The 27,697-nt window shown below is 45.2% G+C and overlaps 1 protein-coding gene across 2 annotated transcripts in view; it reads right to left on the reverse strand.

Annotated features, from left to right (window-relative positions):
• The window catches only part of CDH4 (cadherin 4), a 666,817-nt gene extending 639,448 nt beyond the window's left edge, over positions 1 to 27,369 (reverse strand). For both annotated transcript variants that reach the window (XM_043495751.1, XM_038370284.2), the window contains exons 1-2: positions 27,186 to 27,369; positions 23,826 to 23,937 (exon numbers count right to left, since the gene is read on the reverse strand). In XM_043495751.1, coding sequence (XP_043351686.1) covers positions 23,826 to 23,937; positions 27,186 to 27,245 — 172 coding nt within the window. In that variant the 5' untranslated portion in view covers positions 27,246 to 27,369. The remainder of the gene's footprint in view (positions 1 to 23,825; positions 23,938 to 27,185) is intronic.
• Between the last annotated feature and the right edge of the window lie 328 nt (positions 27,370 to 27,697).

The raw sequence follows: 27,697 nt of genomic DNA on the forward strand, positions 1-27,697 counted from the left end.
TATGCACAAAACTTTTAAATGGTCAATACAACTACAGCCTGAGGCTAACAGGGCTTATTGGCAGGGCACGGCAAGAAATATTGCACAGCCATTGCTCATGCTGCTCCTGTTGCATAACGGCTTAATCCAAAGCCTACTGAAGTCAATGGGAGTCTTTCCATTCACTTCAACGTGTTTTGGATCACCTCCCGGATAAATAGGGCAATTCATTTATTAGTGCAGTAAGTCTGACACGTTTCATAAGCACTTAAAATAACTGATTAAAAATTATACCCAAAAAAGAATTTAAGCCAAATTGCCTTGTCACTCAAATGTGTAGGCACATTCCATCCATTGTTGGCATCCAACAACAAACAGGTAACATGAGCATTTAAGTCCCCTCTTTCCAATGTATTAATCTTTAAATTGTCTTCAAAGGCATCTATAATTTTAGGGGCACTAAATTTTATGCATCTGGAGGTATTTTTATTAGCTGGGGTTGCATTAAATTGACATTTACAAGGTATTAAGTTTTTTGAGCATGTGACCTAGGTTTTTTGGATGCAACCTTGAGCTGGCCAATTTTTCAAAAAACAAGCGTTTGTATTGTTTCATAAAGCTTCTCTACGCTTAGACTGTAAATTATTTGGGGCAAGAATATTTGTACTACAACTATCATATCTTGGAGGCTACTAGAAATAAATAACAGAGCACAGATTCAGAAGTTTCCAGATGCACACAGTTTCATGGCATTCATTGCTGCATGTCTTTTTTTTCAACAAAACAAAAACATTAAGTGCTAAATTCTTCCTCTTAGAAGACAGAGCTGGACTGGGAAGGGGCACCACTCAAGCTACAGTGAATAGGGTGACCAGGAGTCCAGTTTTGGACTGGAACACCTGGTCGAAAAGGGATCCTGGTGGCTCTGGTTAGCACTGCTGACCGGGCTGTAGACTGTCTGGTTGGCACCACTGCCATGCAGCGGGGCTGACAGGCTCCCTGTTAGCCTCCACTCCACGCGGCTCCCGGGAAGCAGCCAGAATGTCCCCACTCTGGCTCCTACACCTAGGACAGGGGTGGGGAATCAAGGGCCTGCAAGCCGGATTCAGCCCTGTGGTTAATTTCATCCAGCCCGTGGTGCCCCCTTCCATCCCCAGTAAGGCAGGAGCTGCGAGTCCTGGCTCACCCATTGTGATGGGGAAACCCTGAGCCTCGGTGCCCCCCCACCCCCACTCATGGGGCTGGAGCTACAAACGCCAGCTCACTCCGCTGCAGGGGGAAGCCCCAAGCCTCCGCGCCCCCCACATCCCCCACAGCGAGTGAGTGGCCCGCGATTGATTATTTTCTGTGGATCAATGGCCCATGACAGAAAAAAGGTTCCCCACCCCAGAGCCCACACCTCCACCCGGAGCCCTCACTCTCCGGCCCCATGCCCCAATCCCTTGCCCTAGCCTTGATTCCCTTCCCACCCTCCGAACCCCTCAGTCCCAGCCCAGAGCACGCTCCTGCACCCCAAACCCCTCATCCTGGGCCCGACATCAGAGCCCTCACCCCCAGCTGGAGCCCTCACCGCCCCCATGCTCCACAACCCCCTACCTCAGTCCCCTCCCACACCATGAAATCCTCATTTCTGGCACCACCCCGGAACCCGCACCCCCAGCCCAGAGCCTGTGCATCCTCCCACACCCCAACCCCCTGCCTCAGCCCGGAGCCCCCTCCCGTACTCCAAACCCCTCAGCTACATCCCTAGCCGAAGCCCAGTCCTTCACCCCAAACCCTTCATCCCTGACCCCACCTGAGAGCCTGCATCCCCAGCTGGAGCCCTCACTGCCTCCCGCACCCCAGCTCCCTGAGCCAGCTCAGTGAAAATAAGCAAGTGAGTGAGGGTGAGGAGAACAAGTGACGGGGGGAGGATAGAGTGAGCCGGGGCAGGGCCCCGGAGGAGGGATGGGACATGGGCAGGGCCTCAGAGGAAGGGCGTGGCGGGGCAAGAGTGTTCGGTTTTGTGAGAGTGGAAAGGTGGCAACCCTAACAGTGAATGACTACTCTAGGTCATAAAACATTCAGATGTACTGGGCGAAGAACTTGGAGCAATGGAACTTGCTACCCCGTCACAAAGATGAAGTGAGCACCTCCACCAGTGCTCTACTCTGCGCTAGAACATGGCAGCTTTTTAACAGCACACAGCAGCATTGTGTAGGAGTTTAGGGCAGGAAGTGAAAAGAATACCACATCCTATCGAAAATGGAGGTACAATTCAGAGATAAAATGCCATTACTTGCCATGGGGTTCTGCCGGGACATTGGCATCAATATCCATGCGGCTGTAAAATTGTAGTGGGCTCTTAAATGACCATATGTGGTCAGGACCCCTGTTATACGTCTCACCACAAAGGCAGCAACACTGACCCTTACCTCTATATTAGAATGTTGGTTCAGTACTGAGTCAGAGCCATGAGCACCACTTACTGAATCACTTTCACGTGGTTTTCCTTGGTCTGTCAAGTGCATAGCTTCCAAAACGGGAGAAGATTCAAGCCTGAGCTAGCCTCATGCAGAGGCTGGTGTTTGTATTTTGCAAGCTGATAGCCTGGCAGGGGCCCTCTGTGCCAGACCACACCTAAACCAGTCGGGAGGAATCTGCTTGGGATGGGTCTAAGGAAAGGGCCCTGCATCTATCTATCTATATGGAAATTTCCACCCCCCTCGTGGATTCACAAAGAGAGTGACCTCTAGTCCAGTGTAGAATAGTGGAGAATCAGCCACAAGAGAGTTAGGATGCAGTCCACAATCTCTGAACCCCTACTGAGCTCCCTACCCAAAACACTCAACTATTCAGGCGGTTACTGAGGAGGGAATGTGCTATGTTTCGTGGTATATAGCATCAGTCTGTTATGTAGCTTTTTTACAACTCATTTGAACAAGTCATTTGGAAAGTCCCATAATTCACTTTACTGAGATAAACACTAAAAGCTCTCCGGTTTAGTCTCTTGCTGTAGTCTGGCTGTTCCATCAAGAAATGTTTTGGTGCATTCTGACAATTTTCAATGGCAACCTTCTTTCAAGGAAGGATTTCACCACTACATTCAACCCAACCCTGGTCTTTACACTCATCATTATATTAGCAACTCTTCACTACATCTTCCTTCAGCCTCAAACAAAACAAAACCCAAACTCAAACAAAAATGAGATATTCTTTTTATGTCATTTACCCACATTCCTCTATCCTTCTGGGAGGGTCACATGCCAAAAGGGACGTGGAGTCAACGAAAAAAGAAAAATATTTAGAGTCCCATGGTAGGAGAAATAAAAGAATAATTCACCCCTGTAATGTAGGAACAAAACATTAAGCCTTCTGGAGACAAGTGTAACAGTTGCCTTTTACATGTAATTGTATAAACCTTCTGTTTTCAGGGGAGCAAAGCAACCAGCCAGCAAAAATTAGGCTCTTGAAAGACAAGTAGTAATACTTTCAGGACCTGAAATGTTGCCTTCTCCCATTCCCCTAGGAGAGTACTTTTAATGGGAGAGGGAAAATTCTATAAATAATTTTCCATCTGGAAAACCAATCTCCCTACTCTTTTCTCCTCAAATGAGCGGCTCTAGATCTCATCGGCAGGGGGATTTTGTCCCTCTAACAAACAGAGCAGTGAGCTTCTGCTAAAAAAAACCCAAAACAACAACAACCAGTCTCTAGAACGCACTCTCAACAGGTGAACGAGACACGGGCACAAATCAGTGTAACTGTGAAACATGGGCTGGAACATTATTCATCTTACAGAATATGACGTTATGATGAGAACAAGCAACCCAGCAGCTAACTGGTCCTGTGCACAGCAAACATCTTGCCATCAAGACACTATATTACATATATGTTTCTCTGAGGCTCAATATTCTATATTATTGGCAAATGTCAAAGTCCCCAGCCACTCATTTCTCATTGCTGTGCCCTTCGTTCCTCCAAAGGCTACCTCCCACTGTTCATATATAGAGGTGTGCATGCTCCCAGCCCACACACTATCATGGGACCTGGCTTTGATTTAATCCCATGGCTGTCAGTGGATGTTGAGATCAATAATGGATCCTTCAATCCAAATATCCTCCCCCTGATTAGGCTTTGATTCTGATTTGGGGAAAGTGAAAAACCCAGACTGGGAAAAGGCCTTCACAATGCCAAACTGGCACTCCGCTAAACCAGAGCACTTAAAGAAACTAGCCAGTGAGCTAGGACAGCCTGGACAACCATCCAGAAACCACACCCATCAGAAGTGAAGGTTGATGGGAGGCGATTGGAACTGGTCAGAATGGTGCCTGATGCCAGAACAGCTGTTCTTATGCTCTCCTAGGGGCAGAGAAACAATCAGTGGAGCCCCTGCAGCATTCAAACTGGCCAGTCAGGACAGAGTGGGACTCTCTTCCCTTCCCACCAGCAAGAGAGAAAGCTCAACATGCAGCCTAAGGCAGAGGGGGAAGAGAACAGAAAGCAAGGGGCAGCCCTTCCCTAGGCCCCATAAGGACACAGGGAGAGGTGTCTTCCCCTGCTGGCTCAGCCAAAGGCCAATCCCAGGGAACAGGCTGGGCCCTGTGATTAGCTAATTATCTCCATATATTTGTACAGGATTATTTCAACTCTAATCCTCAGTATGCCCCAGCATGGTGAGCAAAGGCTCAAAGCAGCCTTCCTTATGCACACTCCCTCCCCCAAGCACACAATTCCAGTCTCCCATCGCCCCAAGTGCACGGACTGCTCCTTGTTCATGGAAAAATAAGGTGTGGAGCAGGCACAACCACAGCTACCGTAGCCCTCAGAAACAGCTAAGAGTTGCACCTCTTTTAGAAATATTACTATTATTTAACAGATATTGTGCAACTTTAGCACCCTGATGGCCAAGACGGAGCCTGCTCTGCAGGCAGCTCTGGCCAAGAGACAGCGCGCGCAGGAATGCAGCAGGAAAGATCCCTTTCACCCCAGGAGCACCCGTTTCAAACCCCCCAGTGTGAACACACCCACCCACCGGATAAGTACAATGGATAGAAGAAAAGGGAAATATTTATTTACAGAGGGATGAGAGGAGAAAAACAACCAGGGGAAATGTAGGGGGAGCAGTAGGACAGGGTTGCATCCAAACCAAGGTCCCACAGGCCCAGGGGTAGCACAGTCTGACAGGGCTGACACTGAGCAATGCGTCTGCACACAGAGTTCAGGAGGCCTGAGCAAAGTTTCAATTCAGTTGTGAATTTTGGGTGCTTCTGGTCGTCTTCGGCGCCAGTGAACTTTCCCCAACAGTGCCCTCTTCTGCCGCTCTCTGCAAAGCCACACAGAGTGACCACCTACCTCTCCACTTAAATAGCTAGCAGCCTCCCTCCTTATTCCCAATGCAGAGTCACAAGCCCCAGTACTCACAGCCCCATGCAGCTCTGGGCAGCCATGATACTGGGTTTAGCTCTGGCCTGGGTTTTGGGGGCCGTTTCCCCCTGACACAGTGCTCCTTCTGGCTCCTGTCCTGGGGTATTCCTGGTCAGCCACCCTGTCCTTCCCAGGCTTCAGGCATGTTTTTTGCTGCTTCACTTTGCGAGGGCCTCCTTGCTGCAGCCCTTCTCCCTCTCTCTCGAGCCCCATCTGGAGTTTTCCTTCTTTTTTTTTTTTTTTTTTTTTACTGCTCCCCCTGAGGAAAAAGATTTAAAGGGGCCATGCTCTCTAAACCCCAAGGGGTTACAACTGCTGTAGCGCCTAGAGGCTAACCAGGCTGGGGCCCCATGGTGCTAGGTGCTGTGAAAATATATTGTGCATATAGCAGTGGGATGGCTTCCTCTGCACACCTGGCAGCTAGCGTTAGGGCACACAACAGCTCCCAGAATTCCAGCCATGGCATTGCACCCCACTGAGGGGCCATGTCTAGAGGGCACAACTTAATTCTGTTGTTCCCCTTTGACTGAAGGGGATCGCCGGGTGAGAACAAATGTTGCCTGCACGTCTTCATGTCAGTGGAATTGTTTTATGCCATTCTTTGTAATACACTGCCACCCGAATGTCTCATTTGCAGTTTGGATAGAAAGGAAAAGCTTCCACTCTTCTCACCTGAGCTCCACTTAACATACCAACTGTATCATAAAACAGATGCTCCCAGGGATCGTATACATTTGTACCAGCAGTACAACACCATCCTAGTCTGTCTTCTCTATTCATTTACAATCTCAATATGATGAAACTGCAAGTACATTGATTCTTTATTAATAGAAAAATGCTCACAATATCACCCTCACAGTTAAGTGTTTTGTGTACGTCTTCATGAATAAAGTAATGTGCACATTAGGAGGGTGTACTTACATTATAAATATTTGTATCTGTTTTTAGGTTTTCGACAGGCATTTTAAAGGCTCAGAGTACAATTCATGCGGCTGAAATGACAATCTGGGCCCTCTCATGGATGTGTATTTCTAGATGGTAAAATTTCAATCAGAAGATCTCATTTTGTGTCACTCTGGTCCTATGAAAGCCATGAAAAGCAAAGACAAATGCAACTTGACATTTGGATTTATTTCAGTTCATGTGGAGCCCATATACACAGCCCTAGCACACATTCTAGTTAAGGATCTGCATTTTTCTTATCTAAGTGAGGCTGCATTTCCCACTTTCTATAATTTTTCTCTCTCTAAAAGCTTACCTTAAGTCTACCTAAATCCAGGCATAAGTTGGTGCACCAAGGTACTATGAGTTGGTACAGATAAATACTAATGCACGTTAAAAGCAACATGGTCTAGTTAAAATTGACCAAACATAAAATTCAGCAGATGAAGGATTAAACCCCATTCTTTACCAACCCAGCAATGCTGAAATATTGATGAGTCCCAAGACTGCAGACTTAAAAAAAAAAAAAAGCCATACAGCAATTACTGTGGTTTCTCAGAGGCGGTAAAAAAGGGCATGCTTTGGATGGAATTTTTTCTTGAACTCTGAATTTCCTGATTTCACAGTTTAGATCAAACACCTAATGTTTGGCCTGATGGTGGGCTCTCTGACTTGGAGTCAGCTGATGTTTTCCCTGCACAAATAGCTCAGATTTGGGCTCATTATTTTAATATCAGCTTCTTCAATACACTCTTGCTTGCATTCTTTAAGTTAGCTCAGAACTGTTTGGTGGCTCCTATAATGGAAGTGCAGAGACTGATCACCCATAATTGTGCAGGGGAGTTATAGATGTATTGTAACACACATTCTCATTAATTTATTTGTTAGTCTCTAAGGTGCCACAAGTACTCCTTTTCTTTTTGCGAATACAGACTAACACGGCTGCTACTCTGAAACCTACTTAACAGGACAATTTACTAGAAATGGGATAACTACTCAGAGATGGGGGAGTAGAATTAACTTGATAAACAGCTATCCCCAAACCAAATCATTCCCCCCACCCACCCCCAGTCAGATAAACAAACATTTTTATACCTTTCCCAGACTAGACATATGGCTCCAACTTCCCACTGAAGAATCTGTGGCAGAGCCCAGAAATCCTGAAAGCCAGTCTCTGCTCAATTCAAATCTGGCATACTCTGGGACAAGAGTGGTCATTAGGGGGTGCACCCTTAAATCACACAAATTTGGATTTAGTGGCATCTAGGAGAAGATAGGGAGAATCTGTTAAATTGCCCACCATGATCAGACACCTCCCCTCCCACCATGACATATACGGCCCAATATTCATTGTGAAAAAGTCCCCATTCCCCCATTACCAAACTTCTCAGTCATGCCAAATAAGCAGGTGGGGAATTAGTCCTACCTGTGTGTTTGGGGACAGGGGTGTGATGCAATAAGGAAGGCATCTGGGACTGGCAAATGTGTTTATGGAGGAAGCTAGAGAACTAGTTGATGGAGGTTTCCTGTTAAAGAGGGAGGTGGATAGGAATATGTGAGGGCAACAATAAAGAGGAAAGTGGTCTTGATCCAAACTGTTGAACAAGCCAAAGCTCAGTTAACGAGGAGCAGCTCCCATCCCATACCACATGACACCGGAGCACAAGACAAACACTACCTGAACATTTCAGCCAGTCCGCAGTGGGATGGGCCACCATGTGGCGGCATGTTTGGCAACATTATCCAAACCAGCCCAGCATTCCACAAGGCAATGAAGACCCACCAGATGGTGACAACTTGCTGTCATACTAAGAGCCTGATTCTGCACATGAATAGTCTCTCTGAAGTCAACGGAACTTCTCACAGTAGGACTGGCCACAGCAGCAAGTGTATGTAGGAGCAAGCACTTAGGGTTGATTTATATCACAGCTACTTTATTTATTTAAATTCCTGAATAAGCTGATCCTGAATAAATAGCTTGTTACATTTTATGCCTTAAATCAGTACTGATTTGGACTTATTCAAGTGCAACCGCTTAGTCAAGTGTTTGGGTTTTCACATTTATACAAAACAAAGAATTGCTAAACCATGATTTTGTATTTAATTAAAGCACTTACTACTATATTTCTTGGTGGTTTTGCTTTGCATGCCAAGAATCCCAAATTACATTACTCTTTAAGACCAGAAACAGTTATATCTGCTTCTTTGACCTGCCTCTGTGGTCAGAGCCGGCTCCAGGCACCAGCTTTCCAAGCAGGTGCTTGGGGCGGCATTGAGAATGGGGCGGCAGTCCGTGTCCCACGGCGGCAATTCGGCGGCAGCTCCGCTGCTCTTCCCGCCGTGGCGGATTTTGGGCGGCAGCTCCGCCGCTCTTCCAGGCAGGTGGCAATTCAGCGGCAGCTCCGCTGCTATTGCAACGGCTGCAGTTTGGCGGCGACTGCTTGAGGCGGCAAAATTGGTAGAGCCGCCCCTGTCTGTGATGTCTTTCTGTGGACTTTACATAGCAGAAATTGATTGACTGGTTTAACAGCTTTGTAAGTGACAATTTTTGTAATCCTGGCTTTTTATCTTTGACTAATTGCTATGTTTATAATTATTTCAAAGGAAAAATAAAAGGGGTGATTGCTACTAGACAAACTCTGGATAGCAAAGTTTTAGGCTGTAACTCATTTTTATGCCTAATCTATAAACAGCTACAAAATTGTGGTTTATAAAGGAAACGGCAAAAACCTTAATGATAGCAATGCTTCTGAATACCAATGTAACACCCAGATTGGCTCTTGATTTAAATGGAAAGGATTTATATTTTTATTTTTCTGCTGCATGAGTGACACAAATGGACTCTCAGGCCCTACACGAGTACTTCCAGCCCTTCAACTGGGCCTTCCATAAAAATGATTGCTACAACAGAAGAAATTTTAACAGGCTGTAGTGAACCTGACCTTCAGCATAGCAGCTAGCTCCAATGTAGCAAATGGAGCGTTGAATTAGTCCCTGTTATTGGCTCTTGGTGTTACCAAAGAGTGGCAAATAGGAGCAGACAGGAGATGGTAAAGCAGGAGACAAGTGATGGAAATAATTGAGCATTTGCACCAGATGGGAACAGAGGATAAGCAAGAGACAGGGCTGGCATGCAAAGAGTCAGTGTTCTGGAGTTATGTGATGTGTTGGGAAGGGAGAGCAGCAGTAGTAACTGAAAATCTTAGCTTCTAATGACTGTATGGTCCAGATGCCAAAACATTTGTTTCTCCTCTCTCCCTCCGTGCACTTGCAATTTAAAATAAATAAACAAACAAACAAACGCTAAGAGGCCATGAATGCAGTTCTATTTCAGACAAATATCAGTAACAACAACATTAAAGACTGCAGCAGAAAGGAATTTTGCTCAACTAACAACTTTATGCATTTCACAGAAATTCACTTGGGAATGATTCTGCTGAAGGAAATAAAGCAGCCAGTATTACTGACAAATATTTGAGAAAAACAGATGTTTTCCTTTTAATTCAGTTCAAAACAAAATCTTTATGCTGCATGCTCTTGATTAAGTCTGATATTTCCTTTACTCTAGGAGACAAATCATGCTCACAATTACGCCTGGACTTTAGTGGTGGTGCACAGCAGAATTTTGGTCCCTTGTGTTTAAATTGTTACCTCGTTAGAAGTTACCCGTGCTAGAAGCTAGACAAGTACCATTTGCCTGCTAGCATCCATCTTTGCAGGCTATTCCAATATTTCTATTTAAAGCTATTTGATCAACACAAAGCCCGTCTGCCAATTTCAAAAAAATAATTTAAAATGTCTCATTGTATCAGGAAAAAACTGACATTGCATGATACAAGGGTGATGTGGGCCATGGAAGTATCTAGATACAATCAAAAAGTTAACCACAGAGTTTTTGCAACTACAAAATATGGTTTCATATAAAAAAAAAAATACATAGAGATAGATGCTTCTGCCTCTGAATCAGTGCAAGGACTTCAATTGTTCAGGATCAAGCCCATAGAGAACTTCATTTCTGGTCATTGGTAAGGGGTCCTTATAAAGGATAACTCATCGAGCCATTGAAAAATTGGAGTTTTACAAATTCTATCCACAGCATGTACTGGACACAATCCTGTAAACGCTTAGTTCTAGGCATAGTACTTCAATGTGTTATCAGTATCCATAAACTAAACTAAATTTACGTACCCCTCTTCCTCTATATTGTTAAATTCTGGGTCTATGGAAAAAATAAAATGATTGAGGCTTCCCTAGAAAACCCCATCATCAATACTCCTTCTGAATCAGACTTTTAAGCCCCATCTACACTAGTAAATTGACCCGCTGGTGACTATCTATCTAAAGTACTTATATGGCCCCCATTGTCACAGCATTCAAGTGCCTCACAATTTTTAATGCATTTATCTTCACAACACTTCTCTGAGGCAGGGTTGTGCTATTAACTCCAGTGTGCAGATGGGGAACTGAGGCACCAAGAGACTAAGCAACTTGCCCAATGACACACAGGATGTCTGTGGAGGAGACAATAGGAATCAGCAATGGGGCCACGTGAACTGGTGGGGGGAGGAGAAAGAGTTTACCCATTAGTGTGGATAGATTAAACATTTTAAACACTATTTTCATAGATTCATATTTTCATAGATACTAAGGTCAAAAGGGACCATTATGATCATCTAGTCTGACCTCCTGCACAACGCAGGCCACAGAATCTCACCCACCGACTCCTGCGAAAAACCTCTCACCTACGTCTGAGCTATTGAAGTCCTCAAATCGTGGTTTAAAGACTTCAAGGAGCAGAAAATCCTCTAGCAAGTGGCCCATGCCCCATGCTACAGAGGAAGGCGAAAAACCTCCAGGGCCTCTTCCAATCTGCCCTGGAGGAAAATTCCTTCCCGACCCCAAATATGGCGATCAGCTGAACCCTTAGTGTATGGGCAAGATTCACCAGCCAGATACCCAGGAAAGAATTTTCTGTAGTAAGTCAGATTCCACCCCATCTAACATCCCATCACAGGCCATTGGGCCTATTTACCATGAATAGTTAAAGATCAATTAATTACCAAAATCATGTTATTCCATCATACCATCTCCTCCATAAACTTATTGAGTTTAATCTTAAAACCAGATAGATCTTTTGCCCCCACTGCTTCCCTTGGAAGACTATTCCAAAACTTCACTCCTCTGATGGTTAGAAACCTTCATCTAATTTCAAGTCTAAACTTCCTGGTGGCCAGTTTATACCCATTTGTTCTTGTGTCTACATTGGTGCTGAGCTGAAATAATTCCTCTCCCTCTCCTGTATTTATCCCTCTGATATATTTATAGAGAGCAATCATATCTCCCCTCAACCTTCTTTTAGTTAGGCTAAACAAGCCAAGCTCCTTAAGTCTCCTTTCATAAGACAAGTTTTCCATTCCTCGGATCATCCTAGTAGCCCTTCTCTGTACATGTTCCAGTTTGAATTCATCCTTCTTAAACATGGGAGACCAGAACTGCACACAGAAAGCATTCTAGATATTCTATACTGTCAGCAGCAGTTCTGCTTGGTAACATGGCCAGCAACAGGTCACTTTGCTAATATAGATGTGGCTTTATGGTAACCATGTCTTCTTGAGACTAGAAGATGTTGAAGTCAGTGGCGTGGACATCGAAAAAAAAAAACATTATAAAGGTTAACATCAAATCCCAATGTTGTCCCAATATTGAAAACAATATTGTCCCAGATATAACCAAGCCCCATCTCATCATACCAGGAAAAAAAATATATGCTGCAAAAAGAATTTTCTTCACTAGAATTTGCTGTTTCATTTCATTCTTCTCCTAAATATCACCTAGTCCGGGATCGCTACTTTGAAGCAGTGCAATTATTGAATAGTCAAATTACAGAAAAAGAGGAAAAGCAGAGTCTGCTGTTGAAAAAGCCAAGTCATTCAGATAAAGCTCAGTGTCTTCCCCGGAATTTGAGCAAAATTGATTTTACTTAGGTTTGAGACTCTGATCTGGAAAGTAACATTCATTTAACAATACAAGAGACTTAATTTGTAGGCTCTTATTAAATAATCTGGTCCTCTTCAACTGATATACAATTTTTATATTAGGACTATGATCTGAAGGATAATGTGCAATATGGATAAAATGCAATAGCAGCCTCCATCCTGAAATGTTCAGAGAGTCAATGTATTGGTCCCAGCCTGGGGTCTTCCCTTGCATTCCCTATACATGTGGTGCATTCTGACTTGCAACAAGCCCCAGGTGAAGATAAGTACCTTTAAAGAGGCAGCTATGGGGCTAGAGAAGCATTTCCTGGATAGGATAGGTGAAGCGGTGCCTTTTTCTGGAAAACCTTGGGCTGGAAGGAGGAGAGGACAAACCTGTTGGAATGTGCTTCGAAGATTTCAGGAGGAGAAGAGGCCAGCCAAGCTGCCCACCAGTTAGACCAAGAAAGAGGGGATGAACAAACAGTTCCCATCCCAAAATGTAAAGGTAGAAGACTGATCAACATGTAGGGAAGAGTCCTGGGGCCCAATGAGCATTCACCTGGTTTCACGGTTTTAATATAAAACCTTGTAAAATGTATTAGGACAGTGTATGATCTTCTTCAATAATTCCCACTTACAAGCAGATTCTTTTTTGGTCAAATACACTCCCAGTGGGGAGCATGCAGCATAGTCCACTAGAAAGGTAAGGTCACAGTAAACCAGCGGGATATCAGAAATAGTTAGAACAGGCAGTAGTGGAATTCCCCACTGAACACACTAGGGCAGACTGTGGCTAGTACTGAACAGGGGACCAAGTAACCCTCCCTTTGCTTCCTGGAAATTCTAGCACCAGACACATCAAGGGGACATAATACGATGTGTCAGAAGATAGGGCGATGGCTGTGCACCCTTCTGTATGAACTGATGGCATGGAGAGGAAAAGAGGCATGCATGCCGCACTTCCAGAAGGTGGTGTGGAAGTTGCCTCCAATGACACACCCTCAGCGGCACTAAAGGCATTCTATCTGCCTTCAGCATCATGGGCAGAACGTCTCCAGGGACTGACAGCGGGCCAGGACTCCCTCTTCCCCACTAAGCTTTAGAAGCTAAAAGCCACCAAGGAGGCCACAATGCACATGAACGACTTCAAATCCCAGGAGTGGTTTTGGAGATGCTGCATTCACAGGGTTTTATTTTTTGAGTACAAAGCATTCACGACAAGTCTAAAAGCCTCAGCTAAACAATTGTTTCTATTTTTTAAAAACATTGGTCAAATTAGTCTCTCTCTCTTTTTCTCCCCCTAACGAGACACGGAAGAAACCACTGGTTTAAATGCCTCCAGCATGCCATGTTTGTAGTTTCCTTTCATCAATGGACAGATTCATAAAATTGCCTGCGATAAAAAGTAATTAATCTGAGCCCCTCGGAACAGGAGGTTATGGCCTGGGGACGCACTATGAAGCAAAGTTCTTTAAATGTTAAACGTTTCAGGGGCTACAGAATATTACAGCTGTAATCCTTATTACTATTATTTCTCCAGCAGCAGCTAGATGCGACTGATAGCAAACAAAAGAGTTGGGTGCTGGGTTTTGTTTTGTTTTTTAAAGAAAGAACTAATCAAAAGGACTTAGGCAAAAATACAGCAACCCCAGCCAACCTAGAAAATCCTAAAGCAGAGTTAGGGAGTGTTGTGACTCAGTGACAACTGTCCTTTGAGAACTGAAAAGCCAGCACTGTAACTAAACAGAAGGATCATGTCCCGGACTCCAAGCTAGCCCTGCGATACCTGAATGTATCCCCCCCTGCCCCTATTTTGGACTTGGCTTATCCAGTTGAATTGGAAATTTAGGGGCAGGTATCCATTCCAAACCCAACTTTAGATTTCAGCCAGACTGACCGGCTCACTAATTTCTAAACCAAGCAAATGGGCACTGGGAATGAATATATATATTGAATTCAGACTGGACTAAAGTGACTGAAATCCATTATTTGATTGACAATGGGATGGACTTCAGTGAACTAAATTAAATTTGGAGTAATAGGAAAGATAGGTGTGTCATCTATTCACATTCAGAGCATACAATTATAAAAGTCTTGTAAACTATAAGAGTCTGTCTACAGTACATTGGAGCTGGAGGGTAATTTCAAGCTCAAGCAGACATGCTAAAAGTAGAAGCATAGCCACAGCAATGCAAGCAGCAGAAAGGGCTTGCTGCCTGAGTACTTACCTAGGGTCACAGACAGGATAGTATTTGGGGAGGCTAGCCCCGCCTGCTGCCATCAATCAGAGCAAATGTGGGTATGTCTACCCAAGCTCCAAATTCCATCTCTAGCTCCTGTTTAGACCTACCCTAAGACAATGGAGCAGAAATGATTGAGTTTTGTCAAGAATGTCTTCATCAATGTTTTTCATGCAATGAGGCCCACCAGATATTTAAACACACACTCCCTCTCCCTATGCGCAGTAAATCCTTAGGTATACACTCGTTGCTATATATTTCACCCCAAGAATACTGTTCTGTTCCATTCAGGTTCTTATACCATCACCACAGTATCTTAACTCCTTCCAGTGGCGCATTTAGAAACATGACTAACATTTGGTATGTGAGGCTGTTTTTTTCCTCCCTCATATCCTCTCCCCCCAGAAGAGAAATGTGTATGCTCTGTCCTATGCAGCTGGGTGAGAAGTGGTTTTCCCATCCAGAGAAAATTTTCAACAGTTCAAAATTATTCCCCATTCCACAACGGGAAAAAATTTCGTCAACATTTTTTATGAAAAACAAGAGAGAGATTTCAGAGTAGCAGCCGTGTTAGTCTGTATTCGCAAAAAGAAAAGGAGTACTTGTGGCACCTTAGAGACTAACAAATTTATTAGAGCATAAGCTTTTGTGAGCTACAGCTCACTTCATCGGATGCATTTGGTGGAAAAAACAGAGGGGAGATTGATATATACACACAGAGAACATGAAACAATGGGTTTATCATACACACTGTAAGGAGAGTGATCACTTAAGATAAGCCATTACCAGCAGCGTGGGGAGGAGGGGAGGAGGAAAACCTTTCATGGTGACAAGCAAGGTAGGCTATTTCCAGCAGTTAACGAGAATATCTGAGGAACAGTGGGGGTTGGGGTGGCATGGGGTGGGGGGGAGAAATACCATGGGGAAATAGTTTTACTTTGTGTAATGACTCATCCATTCCCAGTCTCTATTCAAGCCTAAGTTAATTGTATCCAGTTTGCAAATTAATTCCAATTCAGCAGTCTCTCATTGGAGTCTGTTTTTTTGTTGAAGGATAGCCACTCTTAGGTCTGTAATCGAGTGACCAGAGAGATTGAAGTGTTCTCCAACTGGTTTTTGAATGTTATAATTCTTGACGTCGTCTGATTTGTGTCCATTCATTCTTTTACGTAGAGACTGTCCAGTTTGACCAATGTACATGGCAGAGGGGCATTGCTGGCACATGATGGCATATATCACATTGGTAGATGCGCAGGTGAACGAGCCTCTGATAGTGTGGCTGGTGTGATTAGGCCCTATGATGGTGTCCCCTGAATAGATATGTGGACAGAGTTGGCAAAGGGCTTTGTTGCAAGGATAGGTTCCGGGGTTGGTGGTTCTGTTGTGTGGTGTGTGGTTGCTGGTGAGTATTTGCTTCAGATTGGGGGGCTGTCTGTAAGCAAGGACTGGCCTGTCTCCCAGGATCTGTGAGAGTGATGGGCCGTCCTTCAGGAGAGGTTGTAGATCCTTGATGATGTGTTGGAGAGGTTTTAGTTGATGGTGGTATGGAAATTGTTGAAATCATGATGGAATTCCTCAAGGGCTTTTTTTCCATGGGTCCAGATGATAAAGATGTCATCGATGTAGTGCAAGTAGAGTAGGGGCATTAGGGGACGAGAGCTGAGGAAGCGTTGCTCTAAGTCAGCCATAAAAATGTTGGCATACTGTGGGGCCATGTGGGTACCCATAGCAGTGCCACTGATTTGAAGAAAGAAAAGGAGTACTTATGGCACCTTAGAGACTAACAAATTTACTTGAGCATAAGCTTTCATGAGCTACAGCTCACTATGCTCAAATAAATTTGTTAGTCTCTAAGGTGCCACAAGTACTCCTTTTCTTTTTGCAAATACAGACTAACATGGCTGCTACTCTGAAAGCTGATTTGAAGGTATACATTGTCCCCAAATGTGAAATAGTTATGGGTGAGGACAAAGTCACAAAGTTCAGCCACCAGGTTTGCCGTGACATTATCAGGGATACTGTTCCTGACGGCTTGTAGTCCATCTTTGTGTGGAATGTTGGTGTAGAGGGCTTCTACATCCATAGTGGCTAGGATGGTGTTTTTAGGAAGATCACCGATGGATTGTAGTTTCCTCAGGAAGTCAATAGTGTCTCAAAGATAGCTGGGAGTGCTGGGCGTGTAGGGCCTGAGGAGGGAGTCTACATAGCCAGACAATCCTGCAGTCAGGATGCCAATGCCTGAGATGATGGGGCATCCAGGATTTCCAGGTTTATGGATCTTGAGTAGCAGATAGAATACCCCAGGTCGGAGTTCTAGGGGTGTGTCTGTGCGGATTTGTTCTTGTGCCTTTTCAGGGAGTTTCTTGAGCAAATGCTATAGTTTCTTTTGGTAACTCTCAGTGGGATCAGAGGGTAATGGCTTGTAGAAAGTGGTGTTGGAGAGCTGCCTAGTAGCCTCTTGTTCATACTCCGACCTATTCATGATGACGACATGATGAGAGAGAGACGCACAGACAGACAGACAAACCCTAGAACAGCTAATAGCTGGTGGTTAGAATGCTCACCTGGGAAGTTGGAGTCTCAGCTTCAAATCCTTGCATCTCTCACATGCCAGCTGAGTGATCTAACCAACGGATTATGAGACCACCATCCCAGAATAAACAAAAGCCTGATAATGAGGGGAATCCCCTGGGATGTGGATGATGCATGTTCCCTGCCCTAAGTCAGGCAGAGCCGGGTCTTGAACCTGGATCTCTCACTTCGCACACGAGTTCCCTGACTACGCACATGTTTTGCCCTGCTGAAAGGCTAACAAACTTGTTTCATTGTCATAGAAGTGTTTTAGCTTTGACCAATTGCCATTGTGTGCCAAAAAATTCTCAACCAGTCCTAGTAGTGTTTTGTTTTGGAAGGGTTCTGTTTTGTGTATAAGTATCCACCTTCTCTTTCCCACATCTATTATATATGTAAGGGGACTGTTGCCCCCTTACTAACATTCAGTGGGGGTGTTTTAGTTGCTAGCTCCCAGTACTAAAAGGGGGAAGGGTCAATGGGGAATCAGGACGCTAATACTGACAGCCCCCAGGTACAATGGGGAGAGGCCAATGCTCCAGGTCAGCCTGAATGACAGGGCGGGCAGGCTAATCAGGAGTCAGGAGGCCAGGGAGGTCCCCTCTTCCATGTGATCTGGATTTGCCTGGGTCAGGCAGAGTGGGGCCAAGCTAAGGAGAAAGCAGGGGCTCAAGCTAAGCTGGGGAGCAGAGCTGGGCCAGATCCAGAGGGACCAGAAGAGCAGCCCAGAGAGAGCAGACCCTGTCCTGGGAGCAGAGCTGCAGCAACCAGAGCCAGAGGGGCCAGAAAAGCAGCCCTGGGAGCAGAGTCATAGAAGCAGCCTGCAGAGCAGACCTGTCCTGGGAGCAGAGCTGTAGCAACCAGAGGCAGAGGGGCCAGGGAAGCAGCCCAGGGAGCTAGAGGCAGAGCAGCAGCAGCAGTGCTGAGACCGAGTGGTGGAGCTGGGGCTGGAGCAGTCTGGGGCTGGAGCTGGGTGCGGTGAGCAGCTGGGGAGAGCAAGAGGGACCCTGGGCAGTGGGCCCAGCACGGGGAGACGCCTCAGCCAAGGGGCTCTGCAGGCCAGGCGTGGATCGTAACCCTGACAGGGCGGGGGAGACACTGGGAAGAAGGGTCCTACCACTTAGAGCCTGAGAGCGTGTGGCCACCACCAGAGCAAGTGTCCAGCCCACAGCATCCCTGCAGCACAGCCAGGGACTTACAAGGAACAGACTGTGAACTGCCCTGACATTCCAGAAACACTGTTTGTGATGTTCCCTGCCACAGAGCGGGGTGATGTGTTTCTTTTAACTTTTCCATTTTTCCTTATTCTTTTTAAAATTAATTGTTGATTAAATAACTTGCATTTGCTTTAAATTGTATGTAATGGTCATTGGGTCAGAGAAGTGCCCAGTGCAGAGAGAGTACCCCGGAGTGGGGACACCTAAGCCCCTGTCGTAGGTGACCAGAGCCGGGTTGGGGCTGGAGCCCCCCAGGAATCCTGGGTCCAGCCTTGTTGGGGTTACGAGGACTCTGCCAGACAGGAGAGTGGAAGGGGAGTCCTCAAGGGCAGGGAGGCCACTGGGTAAAGGAAGTGGGAGCGAGTACTCAGATCCTTTCACTAGCCCACTTCACCGGGGTAGCGCAGAAGCCAGGAAAGTTCCCCACAATAGCGGGACTATTCCCCTGCTTACATATACACAGGCATTTGGAGCAAGCACATTAGAGGCTGGTCTGAAATGTGACCTGGACATTTTTTTTTAATTGGGAATTTGCTCATTTTTGCTTTTTACTATTGCATAAAGGGTTTATGTTTTTTCTCTCGTTTTACACCTTGAAAATATCGGGAATGTGGATTCTGATCTTCCCTGGGTTTGCAAAAGACGTCTTGGCGGGGTCTTAGAGATGTTTATTATTAGGAGCTTTTACACCTTAAATGAATATGTGAGGAGTATGAACCTTTAGGAAAAACATACTTTATCCAAAATTTTAATTAGGCCAGGCCTGCATACAGATTTTGTATTAGTTTAATTATTTCAGTTAGGGGTGTGGTTTTTAAAATAATCAAAATAGTTATACCAGTCAAAGCCCTAGTGTGGATCCAGTTATACCGGTGAATAAGTGTCTTGTAGTGCTACAGATTATCCCTCTTCTCACATGGATATAAGCAAGACCAGTATAAGGCCATGTCTACATGTATAGCGCTGCAGTGTCACAGCCACATCACTGCAGCGTGTCTGGTGAAGATACTCTACACCAACGGGAGAGAGCTCTCTCCCGCTGGCATAAAAAAAGAACACCTCTGTGAGTGCAGAAGTTGTGTCTGGGGAGAGAAGCTCTCCGGCCGACACAGCACTATGTACACGAGCACTTATGTTGAGGTACCTTATGCAGCTCACGCAGGGGTGGTTTATTCACAATGCTGAGCAACATAAATTATGCGGACATAGGCTGTAGTGTAGACATAGTCTAAACACTTTTTTTTTTTAAACCAATGTAAGTGTGTATACACTAGGGGATTTATATCACTTTAACTGTACCAAAATAGGTAAAGCACTGCCACTTTGGTGTGTGGACAGGACATAAGTCAGTGAAGTCAATGAGATGTGAACAGCAACAAACAAAAGGGAGTTTTAAACAGTTTCACTAAAAATCCTGTTCCTTCACAATTGCTCCGCTTTCAGTCTCTTGAGTTTTGTGAGAGCCACACATCAAGGACACTAGTCATGAAACCCAGTGCTCTTCGGGGAGGTGTTCAAATGCTACAGGATGTTTAAGAACCTATATAGACTAGAATTGTGATGTCATCATTCCACTAGTTCCCCAGGCAAAATAGAGTCTTCACAGTGCAGATAATGCCTGAATTTTTAATGTAAAAATCCAGATGTTTAAATAAAGAAGCAGCACAATTCAGCCTTTCAGACTTTATAAAGAAGCATAAAAAAGGGGACCAGACCAGTTTGTTTATATACTTTTGCAAGTCACCTTTAAATGACACATCCCACTATTACCAGCAGCCTACTCGCTACCCCCTCCTCCTGCCCTCTGAGGCAAAAAGGTCATTGCCCCAATACACCTGAACCCCACTAACCCAGGGATCAAACCCCTATGGTTGCTCCTGAACTCAGACTCCACAGTAGCAGTACATCTCAGTGTCATAACCCCTCAGGATAGGTGTTCTCACCAATTTAAGTTAACATTAATTATTAAAGCAGAGAAAGATACCAGCACAGTAACTGTCCTCTGCTACACTGCAGCTTTGAGATGGTTCAGTTTTAGCCTAAGGAAAAATACTTTAACCATCCTATTTTAGACATTACTATGCATCAGTGATCATGACTGTAAGTTTATTATCCTGAAAACAAAAACAGACAAAAATATATATGATTACATCCAAATAACTCATAGTAAAAGAGGAAGGGGCAGCATTTCTAAGGGAACCAGTGGCTCTCCAGACCACATCAGCTAATACTCCATATTAAGCTACGACATTTGCAATGAGGTGCCATATACAGTATTTGCAGCCCTATTGGGGAAAACTATTTAAAGCCTAATTAGCATGAAATTTTTAGAATGCAATGCTTTTCATTTAGACATAAAACAAAATACCATGACATTTCTTCCATCCATTTATCATAAACATATTAATTACTGTGTAACAAATCATTCCTTCTGGAATCTGTGTGTTTTGAGGAAGTTAGAGAGAGCTGACTCAGGCAAATAAGATGAGCCACAAAGTAGTAGTTAATACCTGATGACATACTGATAATAAAACAAGGACAATGTTAAAGCTTTTATTGTCAAATTAAGGCTAAGCTATTTCCATTAGAATAACTCAATTATAAGTAGTCATTATCTGTTTAACTTTATTCAAACCAGGAATGCTAGGAGCACTTTTATTTTGATACATGTATTCATAACGTATATATTTGTGGGCCACGTATTACAAAGCTTAGCATGTAAATGCTGTATTTATCATCTCCTTGTTTTTAAGTAGCCTGGAATAGGCTTCATTTATTAACACTGAATCTTATTAACGTTGGCTGAAATTCATTCCGGTCCTGAGGTCCAGCACAAGGCCTACTGGACCACACAGATCCTTTGGGGGTAAATCCTCAGCCGGTGTAAATTGTCAGAGCTCCAGGGAAGTCAACTGCAAACTACACCAGTTGATAATCTACCCCCTGGGGCTAAGTGGAATTTGTGTTGGTCCTCACAGAAGTACATTTCATCTTCTGAGAGTCACTTGAAAAGAAGAGAGACTCCCCCTTCCCTCTCCCCCCCCCACCCCGAATCCCCAAAAATCTTGGCAGGCCAAAACCTACATGACTTTCTCACACAAACAGTCCCACTGAGCCTGAAGAGGAATTGCTGAATACTGTTGACAAGATGGTGGTAACTGGCAGAAAAGCTTTGCTTGGCTAGATAGTGTGAAACATATGCCAATCCATCAAACACATTAATATAAACAACATGAACCCATTTTGGGGCTGAACTATTGTTGAATACTTCACCCAGATGGAAAGAAAGAGCTAAACATTTTATGTTGCAGACACAGTGTGTTAGGAAGTAAAATTAAATGAAAAATGGAAAACTACCAATTTTGCATGCTTGAGTGTGTGTGTGTGTATATATATATATATATAAAGAATAACATAAGCACAAAGTAGAATTTTATGTAGCAGATTTTTTCCCCCAATTATACAAATTAATTAGCTATATTTCTTTCTCTATGATAAACAGCAGCATGTATTGGAGTGTACAATTCCAAAGATGTAAAGAAGACACTTTAACTGGCAAACACAACATTGTTGGCAAACACAACATTTTCACTTTTTTCCTCTCTCCTACAGTTGACAAAATGGTCTACAACTGACATAACACCTGGCAATGTTACATGGCACACATTTCACATACAATGTGTATGTATGTTTATATATATATTTAAACAACATATTGAGGGCCAATTCTCCTCCATGTCATTGAAAGTTTTGCCATGACTGCAGTGGGAGCTCAATCAGGGTTCATTATATACATGTTTTTATTCAACTCAACTAGACTGACTGTATAAATATAATATCATATTATTTAAAGATGACATCTGTTATTGAAATGAAATAACAGCTACTCCATTGGCTTAGCTTGCAGTAACTTTGAACTCTTCTAAACAGACCCTCTGCTCCAGCCCTGTTGTCCACCTACACGACATGCAGCACAATTAATCAACAGCAAATTGTCATAAATACTCCTCCAAAGTAGCAGACTAATGACGTTATTATTTAGTAAGATGAAAAGGAAAGAGAAATATTTGGAAAGCGCTGTAAATCAAAATGAGTTCCCATAGCCAAAGAGTCAAAATCTAAATGCTCGGCTCACAGACTGATCAGCAAAATCCTACAGTTTTGGTTGCCGGGGTGTGGGGGGGGGAGGGGTGTGTGGAGGGAAGAACTTTAACTATGTAAACACCTGGTAGCATTTCCGTATTACTTTATGCCTTATGGTATTCCTGGATTTGTCTGTGTGACGTTTCTGTATAGTTATCTTTCAAATTAAAAATAATAAAGTTTAAAAAAGTCTGCTAATTGATGCCAGGGTCAGCCAGGTGAATTCTTGTACAGCGGAACTAAGACAACTAGGCTGAAAAAACAAACTGATTGCCAGACCACGGAGAGATAAAAAGGCTATATAACTGAAGCAAAAATGCTCAGTTCCAGATGATGAAGCCAGAAAGAGAACCACAGCAATCCTGTATCTCTAATGAATCCAAGAGGTAGAGCTAGTGTCAGCTATTGGGGGGGGGGGGGGGAAGACAGAAGAGGGCATAATTCCCACCATACTGGGAAAAGACCCCAAAAAGTGAAAAAATAAAACTTGTCAGAAAGTTTACAATCCATTCAATATAAAACATTGAACACCGGTGTCCTGCTTAGCCCTTTTCAATGTATTGTGATTTCAGAACTCCTATATAGCATCTGTTGGAGATTACCAGTGTACAGAGGTGTCATATTTTGTCTTACAAAACTGCCCAGCAGGAAAACAAGGATACATTTCCTGTATCATGCAATTATAAAAGTTTAATTATTTTTAACTTGAAAGGGAAACAGATCAATACACAAGATTATCTATTGCCATTTGGATTATGAAGATGTCTTAGAGTTTACAATCACAAAAGTGTTTATAATCCTGCAATTACTATACAGCTAATTGGTAATGTCTTCCTGCTTGTGTTTTCATGTTGTCAGTGGGGCAGTAATGAAAATGAATGCCATATTTGTGAACAGAATGTCTGTAGGCTTGTTTACCACATTTCCAACAACAAGGTCTGCTTTATCATGCATTTCAAAGCAGGGATAATTTAAGGATCTTTGAATTTCATACGGAAAAATACTCTGTAAAAATGAAACCTAAAGCTCCTGCGACAGGGTGGGGAGTGGGAGATTCAGAGCTGAAGTGGATGAGGTCATGTACTATATTCCAATAATTCACTAGAGCCAGACAACGTGTGGCCATGGAATGATTCATCTAATTCACAAAACTACTACTCTCAGGTAAATTACTTCATGCTTCATCCTCCTACAAATGTTATTCAATGGATAATTTCACCAGCAAAACCAGAGAATTCTGGCCTTTTGCCTCTCAGATCTCTAAGCTTCTCTCCCCCACAAGGAAAAAAAGAAGAATGAGAATAAAATATTTTCACTGCAGCATCTAGGAATCATTTCATTCCACTTACCTTTGAGTAACTTCTGCCCTTCCATGATATTTTGCGAAACCAAAGCTGTGTAATCTTCTTCTGAAAAGCCAGGCTTGCAAGTGGGTCTGACTGTAAGATCCCCATTGTGTGCCTGCAGAGAACAACCAAAGGGAAACAAACAACTTTGACTTTTGTTTGTTACGATATTCTTGATCAGGTGTTGAGGAGCAGGGAAACTTGAACAACAAAGCAGGGTGCAATAAAAGATGGATCCGGTGAACCTGACAAGGAGTCTGTAGGAGTGGATCCAGACCAAATTAGAAAAATTAAACTGGACAGAAAATAGTGGCATGAAATACAATAAGGAATCGTTATTCATAGGAAGCCTGGTTTACTGGGTTTGATTAAAGGGGTGGGGAGGAGGATCAGCAATTCATCAATGACAACCATGTTCCTATATTGCAGGCATCCTGCGCCCAGATCTTGCAACCTTAAAATCAGGGGAAGTTTTGCAATCCTTAAGAAAGATCGGGGCGGCACACTATCGGACTGGAGTGTGATTAAAAATAATTCAGAGAGAACTGGGAAGAGGAGCACCCGTGTCTGAATTTGACAATTACCCTGCCCACCAACTCCACCCCATGCCCCGAATGTCTCTTGAAGTCCCAGTTAAGCTGCAGTGCGCGGCTGCTCCGCATTTGAGACGTTAAGCACCGGGCAACTCGCCTAGCAAATCAGGGCAGAATTGCTGAGCAATGACCACCTGGCAGGGAGCGAGGGTGCACGCAAGCCTTAAACACAAGAACATGCACCCGAAGGTTAATAGAGAACAGGCCCCCTAAGGATGACCCCACACCTGCTGCCTCAAGCCAAGGCAGCCTATTAGGATCGCCCAGCCAAAACCCTGCCGGCCTTAGAGGGAAATCGCCGCCGGAAAACTTGGCTGCTGGCAAGCAACTTTCTCTTTGCAGAGACGGATGCGCCAAGGACTGGGCTCCGGATGCGATACTCCCCGCATGACCCCGAACCCAGGGTGGGGTAGGGGGCGATGTGATGCTCTCTGACTGCTGGATAACTGCCCCTGCTCAGCTTCGGCCAAAGTACCAAGCACCGGCCGGGACATCTTCCCCCATAAAGCTCCTTGTCTACAAATAAATGCTGGTGGCAAGGGATGGGGCTGAAGCTCTGGGGGCAAAGAGAAGATCTCTCCCGAGCAGTAGCTAATGGATACAGATTTCACATGGAAACAACCCAGTGGGCTCTAGGGTTTCACTGATCAGGGCGAAAGACAAACTAATCAGATACCCAGGGAACATGCAACTTTTAACTCAGGAAGAGTTTGCCTCCAAACACAGACTCATACTCCCACGCTGACAGAGCCCCTCAAGCCAGAAAATGAGATCAGCTCCACTCAGGTGGATTTTAAAATAATTATGAACTGAGAGAAAGCTGCATTTAAAAAGAAAAAAAAAAAACCACCCGGCTTGTCCTTTCAGATGAGCTTACTAAGCAGAAAGAAAAGCCTATGTAATCTCTGCTAGAAAATCACGCTTGGGAGACAGATGCCAGCTCCTCTATGGGAAGTGCAAGAAAGCAGAGCTCTGTGGACTCTTAACTGTTGTCTCCGGCAAGATGTTGCAGTTAGGAAACATTTCAAAAGGGCTGACTGAAGTGAAGAGAATAGTTTTTGAATTTAAAATCGCCCAGTTCTTAGAACTGGGCTCGCTAGTGCCGCCATAGAGGGGGAGGGTGCCACTGTTCCCCCCCCCCCCCGGGCTGTTAACTGGGGTATGATAGACCTTTCCCACAGATTAAACTTGGCACACAGGGGCTCAGCCTGAAAAATAAATAATGCCACTGGTTTATAGAACAAGCCCGACACAAAACCAACAACAACATTTTCCAGGCAACATTCTAAGAACGCATCTACGTGACTGATAGATCGTTTGTGTATTATATAATGGGGGGGTTCCTTTGTTTTGTCTATCTCTTTGATAGGATTGCATTAAGAAACTGAAAACAAACTTTTCAAGCCATTAGCCCGTTGGACCCACCAGACCCAGTTAAAATATACCGTAAATTATATAGCGGAAATATGGAGGTTATAAAAATAGCTACCGTGCAGGCAAAGGAACTGCTCGTGAGGATTTGTACTCCACATTCAGCACTATGGAGCCACAACATTCAATTCGGAAGACTCCATTACAGAGCCTCCTGCGAATGTGCATTAAAAATACACCGATAAATGAGCTCTGTCTTGCAGATCCGGAGTACAGAATGAAGACTGACCGTTTCACAATACAGCGAAGATGAGCGTAGCAATGCATACACAAGCCATTAAAGTTTATCGTGGGAAATGCATATTGAGAATCATGCACAAGTTTTGTCAACGCCCCCCCCCCCGCCTCCCCGCTGCACTGACAAGAGCCCTTGAATGACATCAAACGTTAGATGCGAAACTAAGCGAAGTACGCCATAAAAACGGCACACAGCAAAGTCTATAAGGGAGCGGAGATAAATCTACCAAAGCTACGGAACTCAGAAGTTAAAGGATGCTCCGTCCACGTTTAGCCCACCCTGCCGTGCCTGGTCCTCTCTCTGCCGCTCATCACTGCATGGCTTTTACTCTCGGGAGTCGCTGCAACACCGAGGCAAACACCGTGAGGGTGAAATGCTGGGGTTCAAGTCCCAGTTTGAGCCTCAGCTCTGAAGTTCCTGCATTTGGTCGCATTAGAACAGAGCCTTAACGTTACTGCAAAAAGAAAACCATACTCCCCCCCCCCCCCCGCGCTTCCAGGAGAAGAATTGGACGGCACGGAGCTGGAACTGATCGGGATCTTCATCTCGGCCGGCCGAGGGGTGCCGTGTTACCCGCACCGCTCTGCCTTTGCGAGACAGCCCCCCCCCCCCCTGGTTTCCATGTAGTCTCTCCGTACAGGAGGTTTTGTCCGCCAGTGCCTATGAATGGCTCGGGAGACAGCCGTGTGCGTGCGTGTGTGTGTGTGTGTCCGCTCCAGCACGAGATACACACAGACCTGACATTGTTGCACACACTCTCCGCACCAAGCCAGGCAATAACGCGCGTGCGGCCACTTTCTCCAAACGGGAGATGAAACACACACAATCGCGCGCTCTCACACACGGGGGGGGGGGGTGGGATTCTCTAGCTGCAGGCAGCTCTGTGCCTGGATAGCCCAACGCGCATCTCCCCAGCTGTATACAGATAGATCTGTGTGTGTGTGTGAGTGTGAGTGTGAGTGTGTGTGTGGATCTATGTTCCAACAGGCTACCCACGCCCCCCACAACGGACGGAGGCGAGCCCACCCCGGGGCGAGCCCCCGCTTCCCAGCTGCACCCTCTGGGCCACTCGGCGGCGTGGGAGCCGGGCACCCCACTTACCCTCGCCGAGCCACAGAAGGGAAGCAGCAGCAGAAGTAGCATCCCTGAGCCAATTGTCATTTCCCCGGCTGCGCTCGGACTCCGGGCTGGCACCGCTCCTCGCCGCTCGCCCAGCGCCCGGGCTGCCTCCCTCCAGCCCGCCGGGGCAGTCCCAGCGCCCCTGCTTCGCTCCCCCGCCCCCGAAAGCCACTCGCCGGCTCCCCCCTTCCGCTCGCCCGCTCTGAACTGCAGGTGAAGCGCTCGCGGTGCAGCTCCGGCGAGTCCCCGCCCCCCAAGCCCGGCCCACGCGGCTCGGAGTGACAGGCGGCCTTAAAGGAGCCGCCTCCGTCCGCTCCCCGCCCCGCCGTGCGGCAGAAGCGGAGAGGCAGGACCACGCTTCACACCACGGCCACAGGCGAGGGTCGCCCCCGGCAGCTTTATACCTGCCCCGAGATCCAGCCTGAGCCCTGCAGGAGGTACCCCTGTTCCACGTGTGCATTGCACTAGATAGAGGGCTTGCCGTGGCTCACCAG

This window comes from Dermochelys coriacea, chromosome 13 (genome assembly GCF_009764565.3).
Source record: "Dermochelys coriacea isolate rDerCor1 chromosome 13, rDerCor1.pri.v4, whole genome shotgun sequence".
NCBI classification, from domain to species: domain Eukaryota; kingdom Metazoa; phylum Chordata; order Testudines; family Dermochelyidae; genus Dermochelys; species Dermochelys coriacea.